This window comes from Hypanus sabinus, chromosome 31 (genome assembly GCF_030144855.1).
Source record: "Hypanus sabinus isolate sHypSab1 chromosome 31, sHypSab1.hap1, whole genome shotgun sequence".
In the NCBI taxonomy this organism is placed as follows: domain Eukaryota; kingdom Metazoa; phylum Chordata; class Chondrichthyes; order Myliobatiformes; family Dasyatidae; genus Hypanus; species Hypanus sabinus.
The window spans coordinates 23484944-23508998 of record NC_082736.1 but is presented as its reverse complement, the minus strand read 5'-3'; the positions used below and the strand labels follow the sequence as shown (position 1 = coordinate 23508998).

General features: G+C 51.5%; 1 protein-coding gene across 1 annotated transcript in view; it reads right to left on the bottom strand.

The window, feature by feature from the left end:
* Nucleotides 1-22597, bottom strand: part of prdx5 (peroxiredoxin 5) — a 30507-nt gene extending 7910 nt beyond the window's left edge. Inside the window, exons 1-2 of the mRNA XM_059955178.1 lie at nucleotides 22434-22597; nucleotides 1539-1673 (exon numbers count right to left, since the gene is read on the bottom strand). Of these exons, the coding sequence (XP_059811161.1) occupies nucleotides 1539-1673; nucleotides 22434-22526 (228 nt within the window). The 5' untranslated portion in view covers nucleotides 22527-22597. The remainder of the gene's footprint in view (nucleotides 1-1538; nucleotides 1674-22433) is intronic.
* Between the last annotated feature and the right edge of the window lie 1458 nt (nucleotides 22598-24055).

Genomic DNA, 24055 nt, shown 5'->3' with positions numbered 1-24055 from the left:
CACTACTGACGTTAAGGCACAAACGCGTGGGAAGAAAAGTTTTGACAGTCGAAGTGAACGGCGAGCACTGTGGAACAGAGGGACCCGGGAGTACGTAGTTTCTTAAAAGGAGCGTCACAGAAGCGAAGGAAGAAATTGGGACGCCACGTTGAAGCCATACAAGGTGTCGGTGAGGTCGTGTTTGGAACTCGGTCACCCCGCTGTAGAAAAGATGCCATCAAGCTGGAAAGGGTGTAGCGGATGTTGCCTGGGTTCGAGGGACTGAGTTATGGAGAGAGTGTGGGCAGATTCAGACGTCATTCGTTGGAGCATTGGGCGACCTTAAGAGTTGCACAGATTTATGAGGGGCACAAGATAGGGTGAATGCACACAACTTTCCCAACTCCCACTCCCCCAGGGATCGGAAAATCAATAATTAGAGGATGAGTTTAAAATGGGGGGGGGGGGGTAGGAGGAAAGAGAGATCCCACAGGAACATGGAGGTAACTTTTTCCACCTAGTGGTCCATACATGGAACATGGTGCCAGAGGGGACGTTTGAAGAAGGTACATAATAACTTAAAACATACTCGGGCAGGCACGCGGATAAGAAACGTTTACCGACAAAATGCAGGCCGACTATTTTCTAAGTGGAGAGAAAGTTCCAAAAAAAAAAAAAAAAAAAATCTGAGGCGCAAAGGGGACTTGGGAGACCCTAAAATTTCATTTGCAGGTTGAGTCTGTGGTGAGGAGGGCAGAAAGCATTCGTTTCAAGAGAACTAGAACACAAAAGCAAGGTTCTAATGTCGAGGCTTTACAAAGCACTGGTGAGGCCTCACTCGGAGTGTCGGGAGCAGGTTTGGGCCCCTCGTCTTAGAAAGGATGTGCTGACACTGGAGAGGGTTCAAAGGAGGCTCACAAATTCCAGGATTGAATGGCTCGTCATATGAAGAGCGTTTGATGGCTCTGGGCCTGTATTCACTAGAATTCAAAAGAATGAGGGGTGACCTCATTGAAACCTATTGAACGGTGAAAGGCCTCAATAGAGTGGATGTGGAGAGGACGTTTCCTACAGCAGGAGGGAGCAGAGGACACAGCCTCAGACACTCCTTTTAGAGTGATAATTAGGAGGAATTTCTTTAGCCGGAGCGTGGCGAATCTGTGGAATCAGATGGGTGTGGAAGTCAAGTCATTGGGTATTTTCTTGATAGGTCAGGGCATGAAGGGATACGAAGAGAAGGCAGACTGGAGCTGAGAGGGAAAACTAATCAGCCATGAAGAAACGCAGGAGCAGACTCGATGGGACGAACGGCCTAATTCTGTTCCAATATCTTGGCCTGAATGGAATTGGTTGGGAACCTTAGTCAGCATTGACTAGTCAGGCCATTTCCGCTGTACGACTCTGCGTGGTCACAAGGCTGCGAGGAAGTAACGGTTACTGCCTAATGAGCTCGGGCTGATTCCACGCCTGCTGTCAGTCAACGAGGGATGGCACCAGTGCCCCCTCCGCGCTGCAAATGGACGGAAACGCGAGGACGAAGGCGCGGATGGGAGCCGTACTTTACTGCAGGTCGGTGTGTAAGCACCCGGCACTCCGATCAGAATGCCCTTCTTCCCCTTGAAGAGCTCTGCGATGTTGACGACACAGTGGGGGTCCCCTTCGTGCACTTCGACAGAAGGCAGCTTGGCACCGACCTGTGGGGGGTGGGGGTGGGGGGACACAGAACAGGGCCATTACTGGCATCTGCATTTCATCCATTAACCACTACAATAAAATCCTAAATACAAGACTCGAGTCATAAAACACTACAACACAGAAACAGACCCTTCAGCCCATCTAGTCCTACTCTCTTCAACCTGCACCTGCTCCATACCCCTCCCATTCAAGTACTTATCCAAACTTCGCTTAAACCCCCCACCCACCACTTCCACTATCTTTCTAGTTAGACCAAAAGACATAGGAGCAGAATTTGGCCATTCAGCCCATCAAGTCTGCTCCACTATTCAATCTTGGCTGATCTTTTCCTCCCCACCCACTCCCCAACCTTCTCTTCCCATAACTTGGCCAATCAAGAACCTATCAATCTCTATCTTAAATACACCCAGCGAACCTGCCTCCACAAATTTGCCACCCTCTGCCTGAAGAAACTTCCCTGCATCTGTTTTAAATGGACGCCCCTCTATCCTGAGGCTGTGCCCTCTCTCCCTCGACTCCCCCACCAAGGGAGACATCCTTGCCACATCTGCTCTGTCTAGGCCTTTCAACATTCGAAAGGTTTCAAGGAGATCACCCCCCTGCCCCCATCCTTCCTAATTCCAGCAACTACAAACACAGAGCCATCAAACGTTCCTCGTGTAATAATCCTTTCATTCCCAGAATCATCCTAGGGAACCTCAGCGTTAAAAAGTTCGCCCTCACGATCCCCTTAAACATTTCACCTTTCACCCTTAACCCATGACCCTTAGTCCTAGACTCGCCCCATCAGTGGAAAAAGATAGGGTAAATGCAAATCTACCCTGTCTACACCCCTCAATTTTATATAGCTCTATCAAATCTCCTCTCAATCTCCTACGTTCCAGGGAATAAACTCCTAACCTATTCATTCTTTTGCTGCAACTCAAATCCTGGTGATACAAAGCACATTATTTACAGTTTCAAATTAAAATACAGTTATTACCATCTACAACACACGAGCCACTGTTCCTGAAAAATCACCCACTGTGTAGGCATCACATACCCCTTCCCCAGAGAGGCCAGGCACAGACATAATCCCCAAACAGGGGCACACTGCTTGAAACCACGTGCGGACAGCTTGGCCAGTCCCAGGAGATTCCACGCCCCCCCCCCCCCCCGGACAAACCCTACCCCGTCTGCGCTGGGCGGCTGCCGATCAGGAGCGTGCAGGGCTGAACTTGAGAAGCAGCTCCTTTAGATATTCAAGTAGAGGCCGTCGACCAACGCCCAGCTCCCGTACAGTCTCGAAAGACGGGATCGATCACTGGCGTCGAATGGGTTCAAAGGAGATCGTTGCTTCTATCCCTTGTGCCTCCGGCCCAGATGCAACACATTTACACACAGATACGAGGGATCTCTGTGGATGTAGGGTTGAAAGTATCCAGACTGGTGGCATCAGTCTGGAGCGGAAATTTGCGTGCGCAAAAGACGCAAGAAACTACAGCCCAATGCCTCCAACCCAATATCGGATGCTGTCTCAAGGTGACAATAGCTGTCAAAGATCCCCACTGCCCGGGCCATGCCATCTTCGCTCCTCTACCAGGTCCAGAAGCAACGCCTCTCGGCTCAGGGACAGCTACTTCCCTTCAGCCAGTCAGCTCTTGAAGCAAGCGGCACCACTCTAGTCACTACGGTTTAGAAACACCCAAGATCACACTGCGCTAAAATCAAGGCCCTACAACCCAACTCCATGCACAAGGAGGGTTGAGGAAAAAATGGAGGGACGTGTGGGCTAGGCTGAGCTTGGAGTGGGTTAAAGGGTCGATACAACGTCGTGAGCCGAAGACTGGAAGGTTCTAAAACAAAGAGAAATCTTTTAGCCGCATCTGGCACAGTGCAATTAGTCTCACTCCTCCGAAGCCAGGCACGTTTTTAAAGATTATCCTTGCCCCGCTCCCTCTCGTTTCCTTCCCTTGCTGCCACGATCTCGGAGTGTTTGAGACCACTTGTGCAGGAGATGCTCAGCAGGCACGGAGACAGGAGCAGATCGTGGTCAAGGAGTGCCAAGACAGGCCCTTGGGCCCAATTCGGCCATGCCCATCGAGCAATTTGCCTGCATTCGGCCCGTCCCCCTCTAGACCAGGGGCTCCCAACCTGGGGTCCATGGACCCCTTGCTTAATGGATTTGGTCCGGGGTATCAAAAAGGATGGAAATCCCTGCTCTACGCCTTTCCTGTCCATGTACCTGTCCAAATCTTTTAATTGTTGTTAAAAGACTCAGCCACTTCCTCTGGCAGCTCGTTCCATATGCCCAGCACCCTCGGTGTGAATACATTTTTCCCCTCAAGTCCCTCATAAACCTTCCTCCCCTCACTTTAATCTGCGCCCTTTAGTTCTCGACTCGCCTTAAATTTGGGGCATGGGCTGTGTGATTTCACCCCATCTCTGTCCCTCGCAACGAAGTCACTGTTTCTGGAAATAAAGCCCTACCCCGCCCAACCTCTCCCGATAACTCCGGGGCCTCGAATCCGGGCAACTTGCGGGCAAATCTTGTCAGCACTCTTCCCGCTTTAACAAGGTGACTGAAGCTTTACACAACTCCCTGTACAACTGCAACATTGACATCCCAACAAAAGAGGCCAACGTGACCTACACTGACTTCACCACCCCGACTGTCTGTGATGCCACTTTGAGGGAACCATGTTCCCGTACCACTAGGTCTCCCCCACCTTTTACCACACTCCTCAGCACCCCACCACTCAGTCCTACCCTGGCTTGAATTCCCAAAGCGTGACACGCAGAGCCGAGGGCATAGTTGAAAAGACACTGTTGCTGTCTCTGCAGTTAGTATTGTCGGGCTGGGCTGAAGAACTGTGGAAGAAAACTTTGAATGTAGGGTTAAAAGAGCTGTGTGCTGCTAAAGCTCTGCGACCTCGTGGATATCCTGTGATTTCCAATTAAGTTGCAAATCTACTTAACTAAGATCATTGTGCTAGCCCTTACAGCGGTAACACATAAACAAGATTAGGCAAAGATGCCACAAATCATGAGAAGAGTTTCTTATGGACTGTTTTTGACATCCAAGGGGGCCACTGGTTTTTCCCTCACTTGTCTGCTACTGAGTATAAACACATTCCTCGTAACTCAGTTCCACACGTGGACGCTCCATGACGTCATGCTAAGATTTAAGATTTGCTACTTGAAGTCTGGTACCGAGCTTTATTTTAAAAGTTCTCTGCAAAAAAACTTTTCTTGTAGTTTAAGTATTGCAAAAAGTAAAAAGTAGTGAGGTTACGTTCAAGTGTTCAATATCCATCCAAGAAATCTAAAGGCAGAGGAGAAGAAGAGGATGCTGACCGAGTTACACGGCATCTTGGACAACGTCTCCCATCCACTCCATAACGTACTGGTTAGGCACAGGAGTACATTCAGACAGAGACCCATTCCACCGAGATGTAACACTGAGCATCATAGGAAGTCATTCTTGCCTGTGGCCACCAAACTTTACAACTCCTCCCTCTGAGTGTCAGACACCCTGAGCCAATAGGCTGGTCCTGGACTTATTTCCACTTGGCACGATTTAACTTATTTTTATTTAATTATTTATGGTTTTATATTTCTACACTATTCTTGGTTGGTGCGGCTGTAACAAAACCCAATTTCCCTCGGGATCAATAAAGCACGTCTGTCTGTCGTTCCTGAATCATTGAGTGTGTGCCTTCAGACTCCTGTACCTCCTTCCTAAGAAGCAATGAGAAGAGAGCATATCCTGGGTGGTGTTGGGATTGGCGGGGGGGGGGGGTCCTTAATAATAGAGGATTCACTCCTTGAAGTTTAACTTTCCTACGCTTGCTTGAATTTTTGTATGATCAGTGAATTTTTCCAGTATCACGTTATAGTTGCCTCTGGATTTTTATAGAAACGTCCTAGTTTCAGTACCAGACGACAGAAGGATGGCACGGTAGCATAATGGTTAGTATAGTGCTTTACAGTACCGGCGACCAGGGTTCAATTCCCGCCACTGCCTGTACCTTCTCCCTGTGCTCCAGTATCTTCGCACAATCCAAAGACACGTCGGTTGGTAGGTTAATTGGTCATTGTAAATTGTCCTGTGATTGGTCTGGAGTTGAATCGGGGGTTGCCAGGGTGACGCGATTTGGAGGGGCTAGAGGGGCCTACACCACGCTGTAACTCAATAAGTAACTAAAATTATTTATCGGGCTATTTTATTGATTAACTGTTATCAATGAGAGTTTCTGTTATCTCTAGTCAGGTACAAGAAAACCACAACTACTTATTAGTCTGGCAGCATCTATGGGAATGAATAGTGCTGACGTTTCGGGCCGAGACCCTTCTTCAGGGCTCGGCCCAAAATATCGGCTGTTTATTCATTTCCGTAGACGCTGCCTGGCCTGCCAAGTTCCTAGAGCGTTTTGCGAGAGCTGCTCTGGATTTCCAGCGTGCTTATCCTTTCTAGTCTGCTCCTTTCTTCGTTTCTCTTGACCCGTCGTCTGCTTCGTCTCTGCTCTTGTAAAACTTACTAAGTAAAACCGAAGACAAAGACCAGAAGTTTAATGCCCAGTTCTCAGCTTCCAGGAAACCTCTGGACAGCAAAAACATCGGGATCCAACAGCACCCAGTTCTAGCCTCACCCAGTTTGGTTATCGTTAAGACACCCAACACTAGCGATGGCCCTCCACTATTTCGCAAGCTGGCAAGTCCGGGGTTGAAGCCTGGAGTTTGGGGGTCCCATTGACGGCAAGTCCTGGGTTTGATACCGAAGATCGACCAGGAGTGGATAAGTTGATGAGCAAGGTCTGTGTGTCTATGGGGAGTGTTGGGGGTGGAGGGGCGGGGAATTGATGGTCCAACATCTGTGAGTCCACGCGCAGATGGACTGGAGGCTGGAGGACTGTCTGTCTGTTGAGATGGGAGGGAGGAAAGGAGCTGGCTTTGCAGATTTTTTTTTTTGGGCTGCTGTTCTGCCGAACACTGTGTATGTTCGAAGTCGGCGCCAGAACGCGTGGCGATGCTCGGCGACCACCCCCAGTAGACATCCTTAACACAAACAACACGTTTCACTGTACGCTGCCAGTTACTTGGATTAATAAACAAATTTGAGATCTGTATTTATAACCCCCGCTGTGCTATTCACGAGTCCTCAACGCGGCAGGCGTTGGGTCCGAAACATCGACAGCGCCTTCGCTCTCCGCAGGCTCTGCCAGACCCGCCGAGGCTTGCCAGCCTGGGTTTCGGCTCCTGGTCTCCTGTGCCTCTGCTTCGGGAGAGCAGGTGGCTGGTTGCCCTGCTCCGGAGTGACAAACATGTTTATCTCTGCTTGCGAGCCACCGGGGACTGGGCCCAGTCACCGTGGAGAGTGCCTGACCCGGCCCTGAACCCTCCCCCCAGCTCCGATTTCAGACAGGAAGACACCAGGACCCTTGCGTCTGCCCTCCTGCCGCTCCGACAAGAAAATACCACTCTGGGGAGGCAGACAGGCGCCCTGGGTAGAGATGCCACCACCACCACCCCTCACCAGCTCCAGGGACCGAAGTTCGGACCAGACCTTCCGGCACTGGGACGCGGGATGAAACGGGAGCACGGGGGGGAAAGCCAGCGCGGTCACAAGCAGAGTGCACACGTTTCTCACACAGGCAGCAGGGATTTCATTAGCTGTGCATTTGATTACTACAATAACTAGACTGGTATAACAACGCCCGTCCTGTGCTGTGCTGCTCTTGGGTCAGAAACAGGTTAATTATCACTGACTCAGCGAATTTTAGAACGTAGATCACAGAAGAACAGAACAGTACAGGAAGAGGCCATTCGGCCCACAAAGCTGTGCTGAACCAGCTAAAAATCAAAAACACCCAAATGGTAATCCCCCCCCCACCTACACCATGTCCACATCCCTCCATCTTCCTCACATCCATCTGCCTATCCAAACGTCTCTACCGCCACTCTCAGAGTAAAAAAAACCTACCCCTCACATTGCCCCCCCCCACCCTCAATACATGCCCTCTGGTATTAGACATTGCAACCCTGGGGAACAGATACTCCCTGTCTACTCTGTCCCAGCCTCTCACAATCTTACAATGTTCGTCTTAACGGCAGCAGTACTGTGCAATACATAAACTTTACTGTAAAAGATAAATGACTGTAAATTATATAACCATATAACAATTACAGCATGGAAACAGGCCATCTCGGCCCTTCTAGTCTGTGCCGAACATTTGCTCTCACCTAGTCCCACCGACCTGCACTCAGTCCATAACCCTCCATTCCTTTCCTGTCCATATACTTATCCAATTCTACTTTAAATGACAATTTCGAACCTGCCTCTACCACGTCTACTGGAAGCTCGTTCCACACAGCTACCAGTAAAGAAGTTCCCCCTCATGTTGCCCCTAAACTTTTGCCCCCCAAGTCTCAACTCTTGTTTGACTCTCCCATACTCTCAACGGAGAAAGTCTATCCACTTCAACTCTATCTATCCCCCTCATAATTTTAAATACCTCTATCAAGTCCCCCCTCAACCTTCTACGCTCCAAAGAATAAAGACCTAACTTGTCCAGCCTTTCTCTGTAACTTAGGTGCTGAGACCCAGGTAACATTCTAATAAATCTCCTCTGCACTCTCTCTATTTTGTTGACATCGTTCCTATAATTCGGTGACCAGAACTGTACACAATACTCCAAATTCGGCCTCACCAATGCCTTGTACAATTTTAACATTACATCCCGACTCCTAAACTCAATGCTCTGATTTATAAAGGCCAGCACACCAAAAGCTTTCTTCACCACCCTATCCACATGAGATTCCACCTTCAGGGAACTATGCACCATTATTCCTAGATCACTCTGTTCTACTGCATTGCTCAATGACCAATGAATCTACCAGTCAGCGCACCTCTGGACTGTGGGTGGAAACCCGTGCTTTCAGCAAGGAGAATGCAGAGATTCTTTACAGGCAGCATTGGGAATTGAACCCAGGCCACCTGTACCATAAATCGTTGTGCTAACCACTACACTACCGTGCTGCCTTGTAGAATATAGACCACGCATAGGTACAGAGGAGATGTCAGGGTTAATTTTTTTTTAAACAAACACAGTGAGTGGTGAGTGTGTGGAATGGGCTGCCGGCGATAGGGGCGGAAACGATAGGGTCCTTTCAGAGACCCTTGGACAGGTACATGGAGCTCAGAAAAATAGAGGGCTTTGGGTGACCCTGGGTAACTTCTCAGGTAAGGACATGTTCAGCACAGCTTCGTGGGCCGAAGGGCCTGCACTGTGCTGTAGGTTTTCTGCTTCACACAAAACTGCACGATGTTGTGCCAAACATTTAATCTGCTCCTAAGATCAATCTAACCCTTCCTTCCTGCATAATCCTTTTTTTCCCTTCTCTCTCAGCGTTCGAAGGTCAACCAGAAGGCTGGAAGTCAAAGAACGACGGTTGAAGCCCGGTGACCGAGAGGCCTGCCGCGGAGTTTGTGGGCGGGACCCTTGCGGGCTGCCCCTCCAAGCACGCCCGTCGGCTGGGTTAGTCAACGGAAACGACGCGCTCCGGGGCATGCACGACTGAATCTGCGTGGACACGAAGGGCCCTGTTTCTGCACTGTAGACTGCCTCTCTCGATTCTGACCAGTGGAAACAGCGCAGATGGCAGCCCATCCCTCCCAGTGTTTTGAGACGAGATGGTACAATTAACAGCCTCTTGGGCTGATCTGACAGCAGGGAGGTAAAACCGTCCCCCATCCACCCACTGGCGTCCTACCTCTGAAACATAACAGCCTCTGAGTGCAGAAAGGAAAAAAAACAGGATGCCTTGTTCCCCAAGGCCGAGGCAGCAATAATACCATAATTACTCACTAGATTGTTAAGTGCTTTTGGCTCAAAGGAGCCGTATGAATCCAACTTCCTTATTTGCTACACAATGCAATGGTTATTGCCGCAATAAACTGCCATGACTCAATTTGGGGCTCCAAAGGAAATGATTTTTAAAAACCACACTCGTGCACAGATAGATGCCGTGATCCGCAGCTGCACTCGGAATGCAGGAGAAATCCAGCGGGCCAGGCAGCGTCAGTGGAAGGAAACGGGACGTCAACGCCAAGGGTCGACTGGCCCACTATCGTGAGGTACAGCGAAAAACTTCAGTTATAAAAAAACGACAGTTATAGAGAAATTTGCTTTGTACAATCCATTTTTTTTAAAAAACTACCGTTGGGCTGTAACACCAAACAAAGCGCAGAAGAAGGACGGTGAGAGCGTTCGTAAACCGCTCAGAAATCTGACTGTGGAGAGGAAGAGGCAGAAGGGTTGTGGTTGTGGATACAGGCTCCTGTATCTCCTACTTGATGGGAAGGCGGCAGGTCCCAGAAGGACGGGGTCGTCAGAGATAGATGCAGTCATACAGCTGGGAGACAGGCCCTTGGCCCATAGCCCACGAAACCTCTCCGATCCAAGTCGTTACCCAGATGGCTTTTAAACATTGCTAATGCCCTCGGCTCAACCACTGCTCATTCCAAACACGAGCCAGCCTTGTGCGACAAAGCTACCCGCCCCCCCCCCCCCCCGATGTCCTTTTCTGCTCATATTTTTAAGCACCCCAGTTCAGTTCCATTTAATATCAGAGTACAACATGAAATTCTTGTTCTTCACAGACAGCCACGAGAATGAGTGACAGTAGAAACGTTAGAACCCCCCCCCCCCCCAAGGCCTCTCCCTGCTCCCCCCCTCCCATGTAAAAGCATCGGCCCTTACTCTCACCCACTTCACCAAAAAGCATCAGCACCCTCCAAGCAACAGCAAAGCCCCCAAGTCACACCACGGCCTGCAGTACAACTAATCATCCACCCAACGATTCGCTCTGCCTCAGGCGCTCTCTCTCATAAAGGGACGAGAGGTGCCTCCCTTTCACAGCGAGAGGGGAGAGCACCAAGAGCAAACAGCTCGCTGTTCACGGTGCGCAAGTATGCCACATCACTCCCCCGAGTTCTCTGACTTGAAAATCGGCAGACACTACGTGCTTTCACTCTGCCTTTCTCTAGCTGGTCACCCCTCAAAATCTCCTGTGGTCGTAAGGCACACATACGGACCATTTCATTACCGCAGAGCATTAAATCAAGTCAACCCTCCTCTGGTGCTCCTCCCCCTTCCCTTTCTTCCACAGCCTTCTGTTTTCCACTGTCAGACTCCCACCAATCCACCTCCCTGCTCTTTATTTCATCCCTCCCCCCCTCCCAGTTTCACCTAGTACCCACTAGCTTGTACTTCTTCCTCCCCCTCACCTTCTCACTCTGCCTTTTCCGTCTCGAATGCTGCCTGGCCTGCTGAGCTCCTCCAGCATTCTGGAGCCACTTCAGACTTCCAGCATCTGCAGACGGTCTCGCGTTTGCGAAGTCAAGTTTGTTGTCATTTAACTATTTTGTGTATACTGCCAAACAAGACAATGTTTCCCCAGGTCAGGGTGTAAAGCACGATAGTACACATAACACTCAATAACTTAGGAAAGCGAGGATAAAAATCTACATACGAATTACGCATAAATAAATAAAGTGCATAGATTAAATATTGCAAGGTACGGAACAGAGTAACCGGTGACACTTCAAATGCGATGTGGCAGGGAGTTCAGAAGCCTCGTGGCCTGAGGGAAGAAACTTTACCCTGACCGTTCCTGTCTTTATGCATCGGAGTCTCCTGCCTGATGGAAGAAAGTCAGAGACGATGCTTTACTTTACTGTCACCAAACAATTGATACTAGAGCGTACAATCATCACAGCGATATTTGATTCTGCGCTTCGCGCTCCCTGAAATACAAATCGAAGTTAATAAAATAAAAATTTAAATTATAAATCATAATTAGAAAATAGAAAAGGGAAAGTAAGGTAGTGCAAGTCAGGTCCGGATATTTGGAAGGTACGGCCCAGATCCGGGTCGGGATCCGTTCAGCAGTCTTATCACAGTTGGAAAGAAGCTGTTCCCACTTCTGGCCGTACGAGTCTTCAAGCTCCTGAACCTTCTCCTGGAGGGAAGGGGGACAAGAAGTGTGTTGGCTGGGTGGGTCGTGTCCTTGATTATCCTGGCAGCACTGCTCCGACAGCGTGCGGTGTAAAGTGAGTCCAAGGATGGAAGATTGGTTTGTGTGATGTGCTGGGCTGTGTTCACGATCTTCTGCAGCTTCTTCCAGTCTTGGACAGGACAACTTCCATACCAGGTTGTGGTGCACCCGAGAAGAATGCTTTCTACGGTGCACCTGTAAAAATCAGTGAGGGTTTTAGGAGACAGGCCAAATTTCTTCAGCTGGACGGACGGGTGGGATCCTGGATAATACTAAGGGCCCTGCGTACACAGCGCTCCTGATAAACGTCCCCGATAGACGGTAGGGAGACCCCTGTGATCCTCTCGGCCGTTCTCACAGTCCTTTGTAGGGACTTCCGGTCCGATGCTCGGCTGCCCCCAGACCAGATGGGGAGGCAGCTCTCGTCAGGACGCTCTCAGTGGTGCTCCGGAAAAACGTGGTTAAAGGTGGGGAGGGCAGCCGCATTTGCCTGCATCTCCACAGGGAGGGGAGGTGCCTCCTTGCTCAGAGAGATGATAATGAAGAACAGAATGCAAGGTAGAGTGTCACAGTTGCAGAGCAAGTGCAGGTAACAAGCTGCAAAGGCCACGACGAGCTGGGTCGTCCTGATTGTTCATCTTATCACAAGAGTGACCACTCATTGCGGGCCTCGCTGTCCCATCGGGGCCATTACCGGTCAGGGCGTTCCGGAGTTTGGAGCTCAATTCCGGCACCGTCTGAGAGGAGTTCGTACGCCCTCACGAGGAACTGCGTAGACTACCTCCAGCTGCTCTGGATTCCTCCCACAGTCCAAAGATGCACCAGTAACCATATAACAATTACAGCACAGAAACAGGCCATCTCGGCCCTTCTAGTCTGTTCCGAATTCTTACTCTCACTTAGTCCCACCGACCGGCACTCAGCCCACAACCCTCCATTCCTTTCCTGTCCATATACCTATCCAATTTTACTTTAAATGACAATACCAAACCTGCCTCTACCACTTCTACTGGAAGCTCAGTCCATACAGCTACCACTCTGAGTAAAGAAGTTCCCCTTCATGTTACCCCTAAACTTTTGCCCCCCAACTCTTAACTCATGTCCTCCTGTTTGAATCTCCCCTACTCTCAATGGAAAAAGCCTATCCACGTCAACTCTATCTATCCCCCTCATAATTTTAAATACCTCTTATCAAGTCCCCCCTCAACCTTCTATGCTCCAAAGGAGTAACGAGGTTAATTGGGCATTGTGAATTGCCCTGTGATTAGGCTAGGGTTAATAGGCAGCCTCCACAAGGACCACAACCTTGCCTCGATGACCCGGAGAGCTGTGTTGGCTGGAATCAGGGCCTTGTACTTTGGCTCTTGGTTAGGGGCACCCATGCCACACAGGTCAAAGGGCAGAGGTCAGACTGAGAGTGGCCCACCGGTCACTGGGCTAACAACCCTGACTGGCCAAACAAAACCGTTATGGAAACAGCGATGAAGAATCCATCCACATCTGAGTGTGACGCTATTCCTGACTCTCCACCCGGGACTTGAGGGGCTGACAGGAGTGGAAACTGAGAGGAAGCTACTGAGGTGACAAAGGAAGCCTGAACGCTGCCGGAGATGGAGGACCTTCATCGCTGCCCCAAATGCCAGCGGCGGAGCGGGCAGGAGGTAAATAGGGGCAGGAAGGGCCTGTTCTAAATCTCTAAATAGATAAACATCAGTGGAATAGGAGCAGTCCCCGAGCCAGGTGGTGAACTCGTTGAGGTTTTGGCATCTCCTGCCTAATGGGAGGTGTGGGCAGAAGAGAGGCAGTCTGCTTCCCTACCCTGACCCTTCGCGTTCCTCCAGCCCTTTCGTGTGACGCGGGAGACGCTCTGCAGGTCGGGCAGAGCTGATTATCTCCGGCTGGAGACCCTTTGCTGTTTGTAGCTCAGGTATCAAAAATAAGGAGGTGATATTGCGAAACGGAGAATCCCTTGGGATCAACGGGTAAAGAGTGAACCAGCATGTTAGTCATTGACCGTGTATATCAGGGGAATTTACTATAAACGAGCTTCACCACCCCAGGCCCAGGTGCCAGAACTAAACACAACAGCTGAAGACGGTGAGAAGGTAGAACGTCTTGTCTCTTATTACACCGTCGGACTTTACTGAAGTGGCCACTGGGTGTACATTCGTGGTCTTATGCTGCTGGAGCCCGTCCACTTCAAGGTTGGACGTGCTGTGCGTTCAGAGATGCTCTTCTGCACACCACTGTTGTAACTTGTGGTTATTTGAGTTACTGACACCTTCCCATCAGCTTGAACCAGTCCGGCCGTTCTCCTCTGACCTCTCTCGTTAACAAGGCGTTTTCCCCCACAGAACTGCCGCTCACTGGAATTTGTTTCTGTTGTTTCTCACACCATTCTCTGAACTCCGGAGACTTTTGTGCATTAACATCGCAAGAGGTCAGCAGTTTCTGAGATACTCAAGCCACCGCACCTGGCACCAACACGGTCAAAGTCATTTAGGTCACGTTTCTCTCCCCATTCTGATGTCTGGTCTGAACAACGACTGAACCTCTGGACCGTGCCCGCGTGCTTTCACGCACTGAGTCGCCGCCGCGCGGCTGGCTGATTGGATACTTGCACTAACGAGCCGGCCCCAGTGTGTCCCCGCAAATCTGACCAGCAGCCACTGAGCGTGGCCGTTCCCGTGGGGCAGTCCTACGAGCTCCCCCGGGTCCACGATCCGAAGGTTAAGCCGGCAGACTGGCTCCTGGGAGCCCGCTGCTGCTTACAGAGGCAAGCGAAAGATTCCAGCACCCAATGTTGACTGTGCCAATTGACTCCTGTTAAGGCGAGGGAGACATCTTCTTGGTCCTTTCTGGGTGGGGTGGATGGAGGACAATTCTCTCTCTCTCCCCCCACAATGATCAACCATACGCCAGCATACGGGGGGGGAGTGTCACAGAGCCAGAAATCTCTGGAGTGGCAGAGTCTGATAGAGGTTTATAAGATTATCAGAGTTAGAGAGAGAGTGGACAGGGAGTACCGGTTTCCCAGGGTCGAAATGTCTAATACCAGACGGCATATACTGAAGGTGAAGTGGGGGGGAGGGGGGGCGTGGCTTGGAATCTGGTATGGTGGTAGAGACAAATACATTCAAAGCTTTTAAAGAGATGCTTGGATAGGCGCATGAAGGTGAGGAAGGTGGAGGGATTCGGACATTGTGCAGATTGGAGGGATAACTTCTTTTGAATTTCTTTTTAATCAGTCTCGGTGCAAATCTGCGGGCCAAATGGCCCGCCCGCGTGCTGTACTGTTCTACGTTACACAGCCAGCAGGAGAGTGGGCGGGACAGCTAGAAGGGGGCAGGAAGCGCCGCGGCGAACAGGGTTAAGGAAAACTGAGGCCATTCGGCCCATCGGGGCCATACGCGGAGGAGAAAGCCCCTCGCCTCCCGGAGCTCTGCTATTTCGGAGTGTGGCAGTAAAAAAACAACACGACACGCCCAGGCTGTTTTGGCAGCGGTAACAGACGTCAAGATGGATTAACCCTGTGAACGTCCCCTGGACTGCCTCCAGCACTTGTTTATTAAACAAAGGGATGGAATCAGCACATTGTCCGATCAAGAGAGGCTAAACAGGCCCCGTCTCTATCCTTTGGAACTCAGAAGAATGAGGGGCAATCAGATTGGAACAGAAGATGGGGAGGGGGGGGGGGTTGTGACAGGGGAGCAGTGGAAAGTCTCGAACCAAAGGGACTCAGTTACGGAATTAAGGGTGGTCACATTAATCTGAGGTGTCTTGGAACTTCTCACGGGGAGGTGTGGGGTGGGGGGGGACTTCGGAAAACTCCTCTGGAAAACTCGTGTAGGTAGATCACTGAGCAGGGGGGACTAAAGAGGCAGGAGATGCATTTTTTTTGAAAGATCGGGGAATGGAGGGCTTTGGGAGGAGAGGAGTCAGGGCTGAGGCTGATCACCTCTTAAACACTGTCAGAGTTTTTTTGTTTGCACCGCACTCTCCGGCAGCGTGCTCCCAGCTATCACTGCCCTCCCCCCACCCCTTGGACACCCCCTCCAAATTTCTCCTCCCTCCTGCAGCACCACCTCCCCCAGAGCCACACCCTTGAGTTTTGATCGCCCTCTGATACGGTTACAGAGAAAGTAAAGATTGCCTTCATTTGTCGCAGGCATGTCGCCACGTTCAGGGAAAAGCATCGTGTGCGTCCGAGCCCGTGGGCACTACCCTGCTTCCGGCACCGACGTATCCCACCCAAACGCCTCTGAGACACGAGACGGAACCGCAGGCCAAACCACCCAGTCCACAGTCTGGCTTTCCGTCTTACGAGGCCGACTCGCCAGCTTGACGCTCGGCCCAGCACGGAGGGGGGGGGCCGGCCGGATTCGAACCGTGGACCACTGGTCTCAAAGTCCAGTGCTGATGCCACTACGCCACCGGCCAGCAGTTCAGGCAGTCAGTAAGGCGCAAGGGTCACGTCGAGGTGGATTGGGAGGTCAACGATCTATCTTATTCTTATAACACCAGGGAGAAGCTGTCCTTGAAGCGGCACCCTTTGTTATTTCATATCCCTCTAACCACCACCCCCCAGCTCCCCTCATAGCCGGAACCCTCCCTTCCAGGGAGCATCCTGTTGTTTTGATGAAGGAGGCGCTGTCCGCTTATTCCCCTCCATAGACGCTGCCTGACCTGCCGAGTTCCTCCAGCATTGTGCGAGTGACATCCCGTTGAACCTCCTCGAGCGCGACCACGTCCTTCCTCGCGCTTCCGGATCTGCGCACAGCACTGCGGCAGAGGCCTGACCAATGGGTCAATCGCGTGCAATACACACACACACGGCAGGCCGGGCAGCGTCTACGGGGAGATGTGAACAGTTGACATTTCAGGCCCAGACCCTCCATCCGGACTGGGGAGAAAAAAAAATTGGGAAGTCAGAGTAGGAAGGTGGGGGGGAGAGAAGGTAGTCCTCGGCTGTCCGTCAATTTTCGATGACGACTGAGGCCTGGCCAAGGTTGTATGGAGGTCTAGCAGTTGCCCAAGCTGCAAGTCTCCCCTCTCCACGCCACCGATGTTGTCCAAAGACCCATGCAGCTTGGCACCGGTGTCGTCGCAGAGCAACGTGTGGTTCCTCAGCCGAGGCTCGAACCAGCGACCTTCAGATCACTGGACCGACGCCTTAACCACTCGGCCACGCGCCACACACAAGGCAGTGGGGGGGAGGAAGCAGTACAAGGTGGTAGTGGTAGGTGAAACTGGGAGGGAGGGGGAAGGAGATGAGGTAAAGAGCTGGGAAGTCGATTGGTGAGAGATACAGGGCTGGAGAAGAGGGAAACCTGTCAGGAGAGGGCAGGAGGCCAGGGAGGAATGGGAAGGGGGAGCAGGTGAGGTGAGGGGGGAAATGGTGAAGGGAGGGCCGTTATTTGAGAAATCGATGTTCACGCCCCAGGTTGTGGGGGGAATACAAGGAGTTGCTCCTCCATCCCGAGCGTGGCCTCAAGGCGGCGGTAGACCAACCTGCCGGGATGGGAATGGGAAGCGGAATTGAAATAGGTGGCTGACTGCTTTGCGATTTTCAGGCGTACCACGGCACAGTGAAAATCCTCGCTCGGCACGCCGACACTTCATCGCGCCAGCGCACGGGTGGGGAGGGGGTTAGCACAAAATGGCGGGTCGCACTGTGAGAGAGAGAAAGAGAGTGAGCGCAGCGAACGCGGGCAGGAAGATGTAAAGCCCACAACACGATAGATCGGGGTCGAGTCCACCTTATCACCCTCAGGAACGGTTCAGCGGGAGAGTGGGACAGATACAACGGGGGGGGGGAGAAGCAGAATGCCCGGGGTGGGTCCGGGTTCGTCAACTGTGCTGGCTACTTTACCGAGACAGTGGCAAGCGTACAGAGCCCGTGGTGGGGAGAACGGTTTCCACAAGATATCGAAGTAGAATTAGGCCATTCGGCCCATCCAGTCTGCTCCGCCATTTCATCATGGCCGATCCATTTCCCCTCTCAGCACCCCCCCCCCCCCCCATCTCCTGTTTTCTCTTGGTATCCCTCACCAATTGAGAACCTGCCCCAAATACACATAAAGACTCGGCCCTCACAGCCGCCGCCGTGGCAACGAATTCACCGCCCTCGAAAGAAATTCTTCCGCGTCTCAGCTCTGAGAGGGCACCCCCTCTATTTCAAGGCTGTGCCCTCAAGTCTCTCACCCCAGGAAGCATCGAGGCCTTCCACCACTCGACAAGCTTCAATTAAAACAAAACTCTCACGGGGACAGCAGAGAAGGGTCGTTCTACATCCGAGAGTGACGGTATTCCCGAGTCCCCACCCGGGACTCGCGGGACAGACAGGAGTGAAAACCGAGGGGAAGCTACTGACATGAGGAAGGAAGCCCTGAACGCCGCCGGAGATGGAGGACCTTCGCTGCCGTTCAAAATGGCAGCAGTGGAACACGTTATGGGAAGTACAATGCAATACAAGATAATAAAAACTAAATTTTTATGTGTAAAAAGAAAAGTTAAATTAACTAGGTACAGCAGGACAAGAAGCAAGAGGTGACATTAAGACAAGAAAATCTGCAGATGCTGGAATTCCAGAGCAACACACACAAAATGCCTGAGGAACTCAGCAGGCCAGGCAGCATCAGTGGGAACAGTCGACGTTTCGGCCGAGACCCTCCAGTCCTGATGGCCCGAAACGTCGGCTGTTCACTCTTTTCCATAGATGCTCCCCGGCCTGCTGAGCTCCTCCAGCATTTTGGGTGTGTGCTCTACAGTGAGGTGGGGCTCGTGGGCTCAAAGTCCATTCAGGAATCGGGTGGCAGAGGGGAAGAAGCTGTTCCTGAATCGTTGAGTGTGTGCCTTCAGGCTCCTGTACCTCCTCCCTGATGGCAGAGGGGAAGAAGCTGTTCCTGAATCGTTGAGTGTGTGCCTTCAGGCTCCTGTACCTCCTCCCTGATGGCAGAGGGGAAGAAGCTGTTCCTGAATCGTTGAGTGTGTGCCCTCAGGCTCCTGTACCTCCTCCCTGATGGCAGAGGGGAAGAAGCTGTTACTGAATCGCTGAGCGTGTGCCTTTAGGCTCCTGTACCTTCTTCCTGATGGTAACAACGAGAAAAGGGCACGTCCTGGGTGGGGATCTTTAATATTTACTGCACACTACACCCATAGCTTAATACTATACCGACGGTCTCGGAGTAAATGGTACGTGGACCTCACTGGCAAAGGCAGCTCTTGATGGCTGTCCCTGAAACCCGGGGGAAGCGATCAGCAGCACTGGAGACTCGGAGACCAGGAAAAGGTCCTTGTTGCACAACAATTAGGCGCTGACCGGGGAACACAAACAGCATCTGAGTTACAGGAAAAGAGAGAAGGAAGTTGCTGGTGGGGAAAGAGAGGGAAATTCTCGTGTGTTGTAACCAGTTTACTGCTCCACCTGTTGTGGTCAGGTGAAAGGGATGGTGGGGTGGGAGGAGGGGCTTTCTTGTAGCGATCTTTGGAAAATAGATTGCCAAAGATTAATTATGGGTGGTTTCTGCCAACGGTTTGCACAGTGTCATGTTCCTAATCTCTTGACACATCTCCTACCGCAGAGATTAGAGCAAAACCTTTTGTTGGTGGCCATTAAATATTGACCAAGGGCAATCGAGCGTGAAGCTGCAAGTTTTTTTGGAGAGATCATCCTGCTACAGGCTACAGACGTGGGTAGCGCGCATTCAAGCGCCATTTTCCCAGCTTCCCGCACGTTTAAAGCGGCAAATTGTAGCGTCTCGGTGGCCAGTGCACACCCAGTGGCCCTCTCATACCAGATAAAATGGCCACCGAGTCTATGTTAGTGGCAGCCCATCTGCTTCATTCCCACTGAGGTTCTGATGGCCAGGACACACTGTGGGTCCGACCCTCAGGGCCAGCAGCCCGGAAACACTGGGGCAGCGGACGCAGCCTCTGCGGAATGCTTTCGAGGTGCGAGGTGAGGAAGAGGGGGTCCGAGGTGACCAGGGACACGGGGGTCAGAGACCACTGGTTCGAGTATCGGCCTTCCCAGTCTCCGGCTGCAGAGCAAGTCCCAGAGAGGATCCTGAGGCAGGCGGGCAGGAGCCTGTGGGGGTGTTGCACACAACAGGGAGGGTGCCTCGGGGGAGGGGGGGGGTTAAGAGGGAGATTTGAGAATGCCCCACCCCCGCGTTACAGCATCAGGCGCAGTGCAGAGGGGTAGAGCCACAATCTCCCCAGGTGCGAGGACCAGAGTCCAATCCCAACCTCCAGCACGTGTCTGTCTGCGTGGAGTTTGCACGATCGCATGGGTTTCCTGGAGGGGGGGGGGGGGGCTCCGATTTACTCTCCCAACCCAATGGCGTGGGGGGGGGGGGGGGATTGGTTACCCTCAGTGTGGGTGAGGGGTATATAGGGTTATATTCTGAGGCGGGGAGTGGGATGGCATTGATGGAAATGTAGGGAGATTAAAATGGGACATTTCTACAGATATACCATGGAGAGCATTCTGACCGGCTGCATCACCCTCTGGTCACCCCCCTCACCTCTCTCTCACATCGCTACCATCAGGGAGGAGTTACAGGAGCCTGAAGGCACACACTCAGCGATTCAGGAACAGCGTCTTCCCCTCTGCCATCAGGGAGGAGGTACAGAAGCCTGAAGACACACACTCAACGATTCAGGAACAGCGTCTTCCCCTCTGCCATCAGGGAGGAGGTACAGAAGCCTGAAGACACACACTCAGCGATTCAGGAACAGCTTCTTCCCCTCTGCCATCAGGGAGGGGGTACAGGAGCCTGAAGGCACACACTCAACGATTCAGGCTCTCTGCCGTCCGATTCCTGAATGGACATTGAACCCGTGAACACTACCTCACTACTTTTTTTATTTCTACTTTTACACTATAAAAAAAATATTCTCCACATGTTCTACCAGCCTGTTGTCCCCAGTACAATCTTCTATGCGGTGGTGAGCTGGGGCAATGGCATCAACACGGGTGATGCCAACAGGCTCAATAAACTGACTAGAAAGGCCGGCTCTGTTATAGGAGACACACTGGACACGCTGGAGCCTGTGGTGGAACAAAGGACCCGACGGAAAACCCCGGCGATTCTGGACAATGTTTCTCACCCTCTGCACGCCACCTTGGCTGAACGGAGGAACACTTTCAGTGACAGACTGAGACAACTGCGCTGCTCCAAAGAGCGATATACGAGGTCACTCTTACCCTCGGCCATCGGGCTCGATAATGAGCCGACCTACAGCCGGGGAAGTGATGACCCCCCCCGGTTATGTTTGTGGTAACTTATTTTTTATTCTTTCTTATTTCTCTTCTGATATTCGTATATCGGTGCACTTGTAATACTACTGTTTCAGGCAGAGACCCTTTGTGAGTCCTGATGAAGGGTCTCGGCCCAAAACATCGACAGCGCTTCTCCCTATAGATGCTGCCTGGCCTGCTGTGTTCACCAGCATTTTGTGAATGTTGATTGAATTTCCAGCATCTGCAGATTTCCTTGTGTTTGCTTTTTAAATTTCATGACATATGCCAGTGATACTAAACCTGATTCCGACTCACTTGGCTAAGGAGATAGATTTCCCTCCCCAGAGGAATCTAGAGAACAAGACACATATTATAACTTTTTTTTTTGTTTTGTGGTTACGGAGACTTTTTTTTCATTATCATTCAGATCCGGGATTTCTTTAATTTCTTAAGTAAGCGCTGTTTGAAAAGAAATCGAAAGGAGATGTGGCAGAAACAGGAGAGGATTAGCAGAAGGAAGTTTCCCCAGTGGCCAAAGGGTTGCCAAGAACCCATTCAAAGCGAGAAATTGAAATTGAAGGAAAGGGAAGACAAACGATAAATCACATCACTGAGAAGAAATTAAAGGCAGAATAATTGGCAGGGTTACGGAAATGAGCAACAGGAAGGGGTCTTATGAGAACCAGATTTATTGACTCTGACATCGAGTAATTTATTACGGCAATACGCAGTACCATACATTTAAAAAAAGCACTGCAATTTATAATAAGAATGCATTTTAACTGGTTTTTTTTAAAATTGTGCTAAAAGCAAGCAAATTAGTCAGGTAGTGTCCACAGACCATTCACAAATCTGATGGAGGAGCTGGCGAGGCTGATCCCCAATGAGATTTAAGAGGATTCAGAAAGCCAGGTTTGTCCCGGATCACAGAACTGTGCTTGCAACTTCACAATTACTGAGTTGCAAATTTGCAAATACTTTGCAAATACTTTCGTCTTTCTGTCAATTTGACATTTATTAAGCTCATGCTAACTTGAGGCACTGCTGCGAAAAAAAATAACTTTCGTACCATTTACACCTCCCCTCCTTCGCGTACATATGCCTGACAACAAAACACGGTGATTATGCAACCTCCTTTAAAGAGTGCGATTCAATCCCTCCCCCCCCCCCACCGATATTACCCCTGGCTATGCATTCCAGACTCCTGCGTTTATTAAAAATATACCAAATACGGCCAGCACCCCCATTCTCCCTCCAATGGGGGGGCTGGTACTATCCACCTGTGGGCCGAATGGCCTCGCTGGGCTGCGGTAAAGCGCCGGGAAGAGGGGAATGCGGCTGCTGGATTGCAGTCGGGTCCAATACCCGAGTTTTAAGGCGAGGGGAGTGCATCCCCGAGACAAACAGCACCCATGGGCCCAGGGTGTTGGGTGCAATGCCCAGGGCACCCTGACCCCCCCACCACCACCCTTACCTGGATGGGCATTGCGGCGGTTGCTGTGCGCTGGATGTATCTACAACCGGACCGTACTGTTCCCCAAAGCCTCTGACACACCGATGCACTCATGCTTGCCTTATTATACAACAAGCCGAGTACGCCCGCCCCGCAACAGCGTATTTTAGCTCGGCCCTTGGCAACCGGCCATGCGGCCGGCACTGCGCAGGCGCCGCCCGCCCCCTGGCCCTCCGACCGACGGTGGGCATGCGCACGACCCTCCGCCTCCCGCCTCGCTGCCGGCACGACGCCTGCGCGTAACGTACCTACCGGCCCCCGGACAGCGGGCGGCACTGAGCATGCGGACTGTTGTCCACTGCGACCGGCAGGGCGCATGCGTACTCTCGCTCGCCGACCCTCCCCCCCCCTTCGCTGAGCATGCGTAGTGGCTCTCCACCGTGACTGGCAGAGTGCATGCGCAGTACTCTGCCACCCAGAACAAGCCCAGGGGTGTTGTAACCGGTGGGAATTCTGCAATCGTTTCCAAACAGTACACAAACAGATCATTAGGGAGGGGTGCAAGTCAACACTGGCTCACCGCAGGTTTGGCCCACTGCTCTCCTCGCTCTACACACATGACTGCGTGGCTAAGCCCAGTTCAAATGGCGTCTGTGAACTTGCTGCTGACAGAAGCCTTGTTGGCAGAATCTCAGACCAAGTCAAGTCACCTTTATTGTCATTTCAACCATAACTACAGTACACAGTAAAAATGAGGCAACGATTTTCAGGACCATGGTGTTACATGACAGCACAAAAATAGACTGAACTATGTGAAAAACAACACAGAGAGGAAAAAAAACAAACTACACTAGACTACAGACCTACCCAGGACTGCATAAAGTGCACAAAACAGTGCAGTCATTACAATAAATAATAAACAGGACAATAGGGCAGTAAGGTGTCAGTCCAGGCTCTGGGTATTGAGGAGTCCGATAGCTTGGGGGAAGAAACTGTTACATAGTCTGGTCGTGAGAGCCCGAATGCTTCAGAGCCTTTTCCCAGATGGCAGGAGGGAGAAGAGTTTGTATGAGGGGTGCGTGGGGTCCTTCACAATGCTGTTTGCTTTGCGGATACGGCGTGTAGTGTAAATGTCCGTGATGGCGGGAGGAGAGACCCCGATGATCTCAGCTGACCTCACTATCCGCTGCAAGGTCTTGCGATCCAAGATGATGCGATTTCCGAACCAGGCAGTGATGCAGCTGCTCAGGATGCTCTCAATACAACCCCTGTAGAATGTGATGAGGATGGGGGGGGGGAGATTCACTGCTCTCGATACAACCCCTGTAGAATGTGATGAGGATGGGGGGGGGGGGGGTGGGAGATGGACTTTCCTCAGCCTTCGCAGAAAGTAGACACGCAGCTGGGCTTTCTTTGCTATGGAGCTGGTGTTGAGGGACCAGGTGAGATTCTCCGCCAGGTGAACACCAAGAAATTTGGTGCTCTTAACAATCTCTACCGAGGAGCCGTCAATGTTCAGCGGGGAGTGGTCACTCCGTGCCCTCCTGAAGTCAACCACCATCACTTCTGCTGAACCTCACCTGTCTACGCCCACCTGGACCAGCCGGCGAGCACTGTGAGGGTCGTGTTTTTTGACTTCTCCA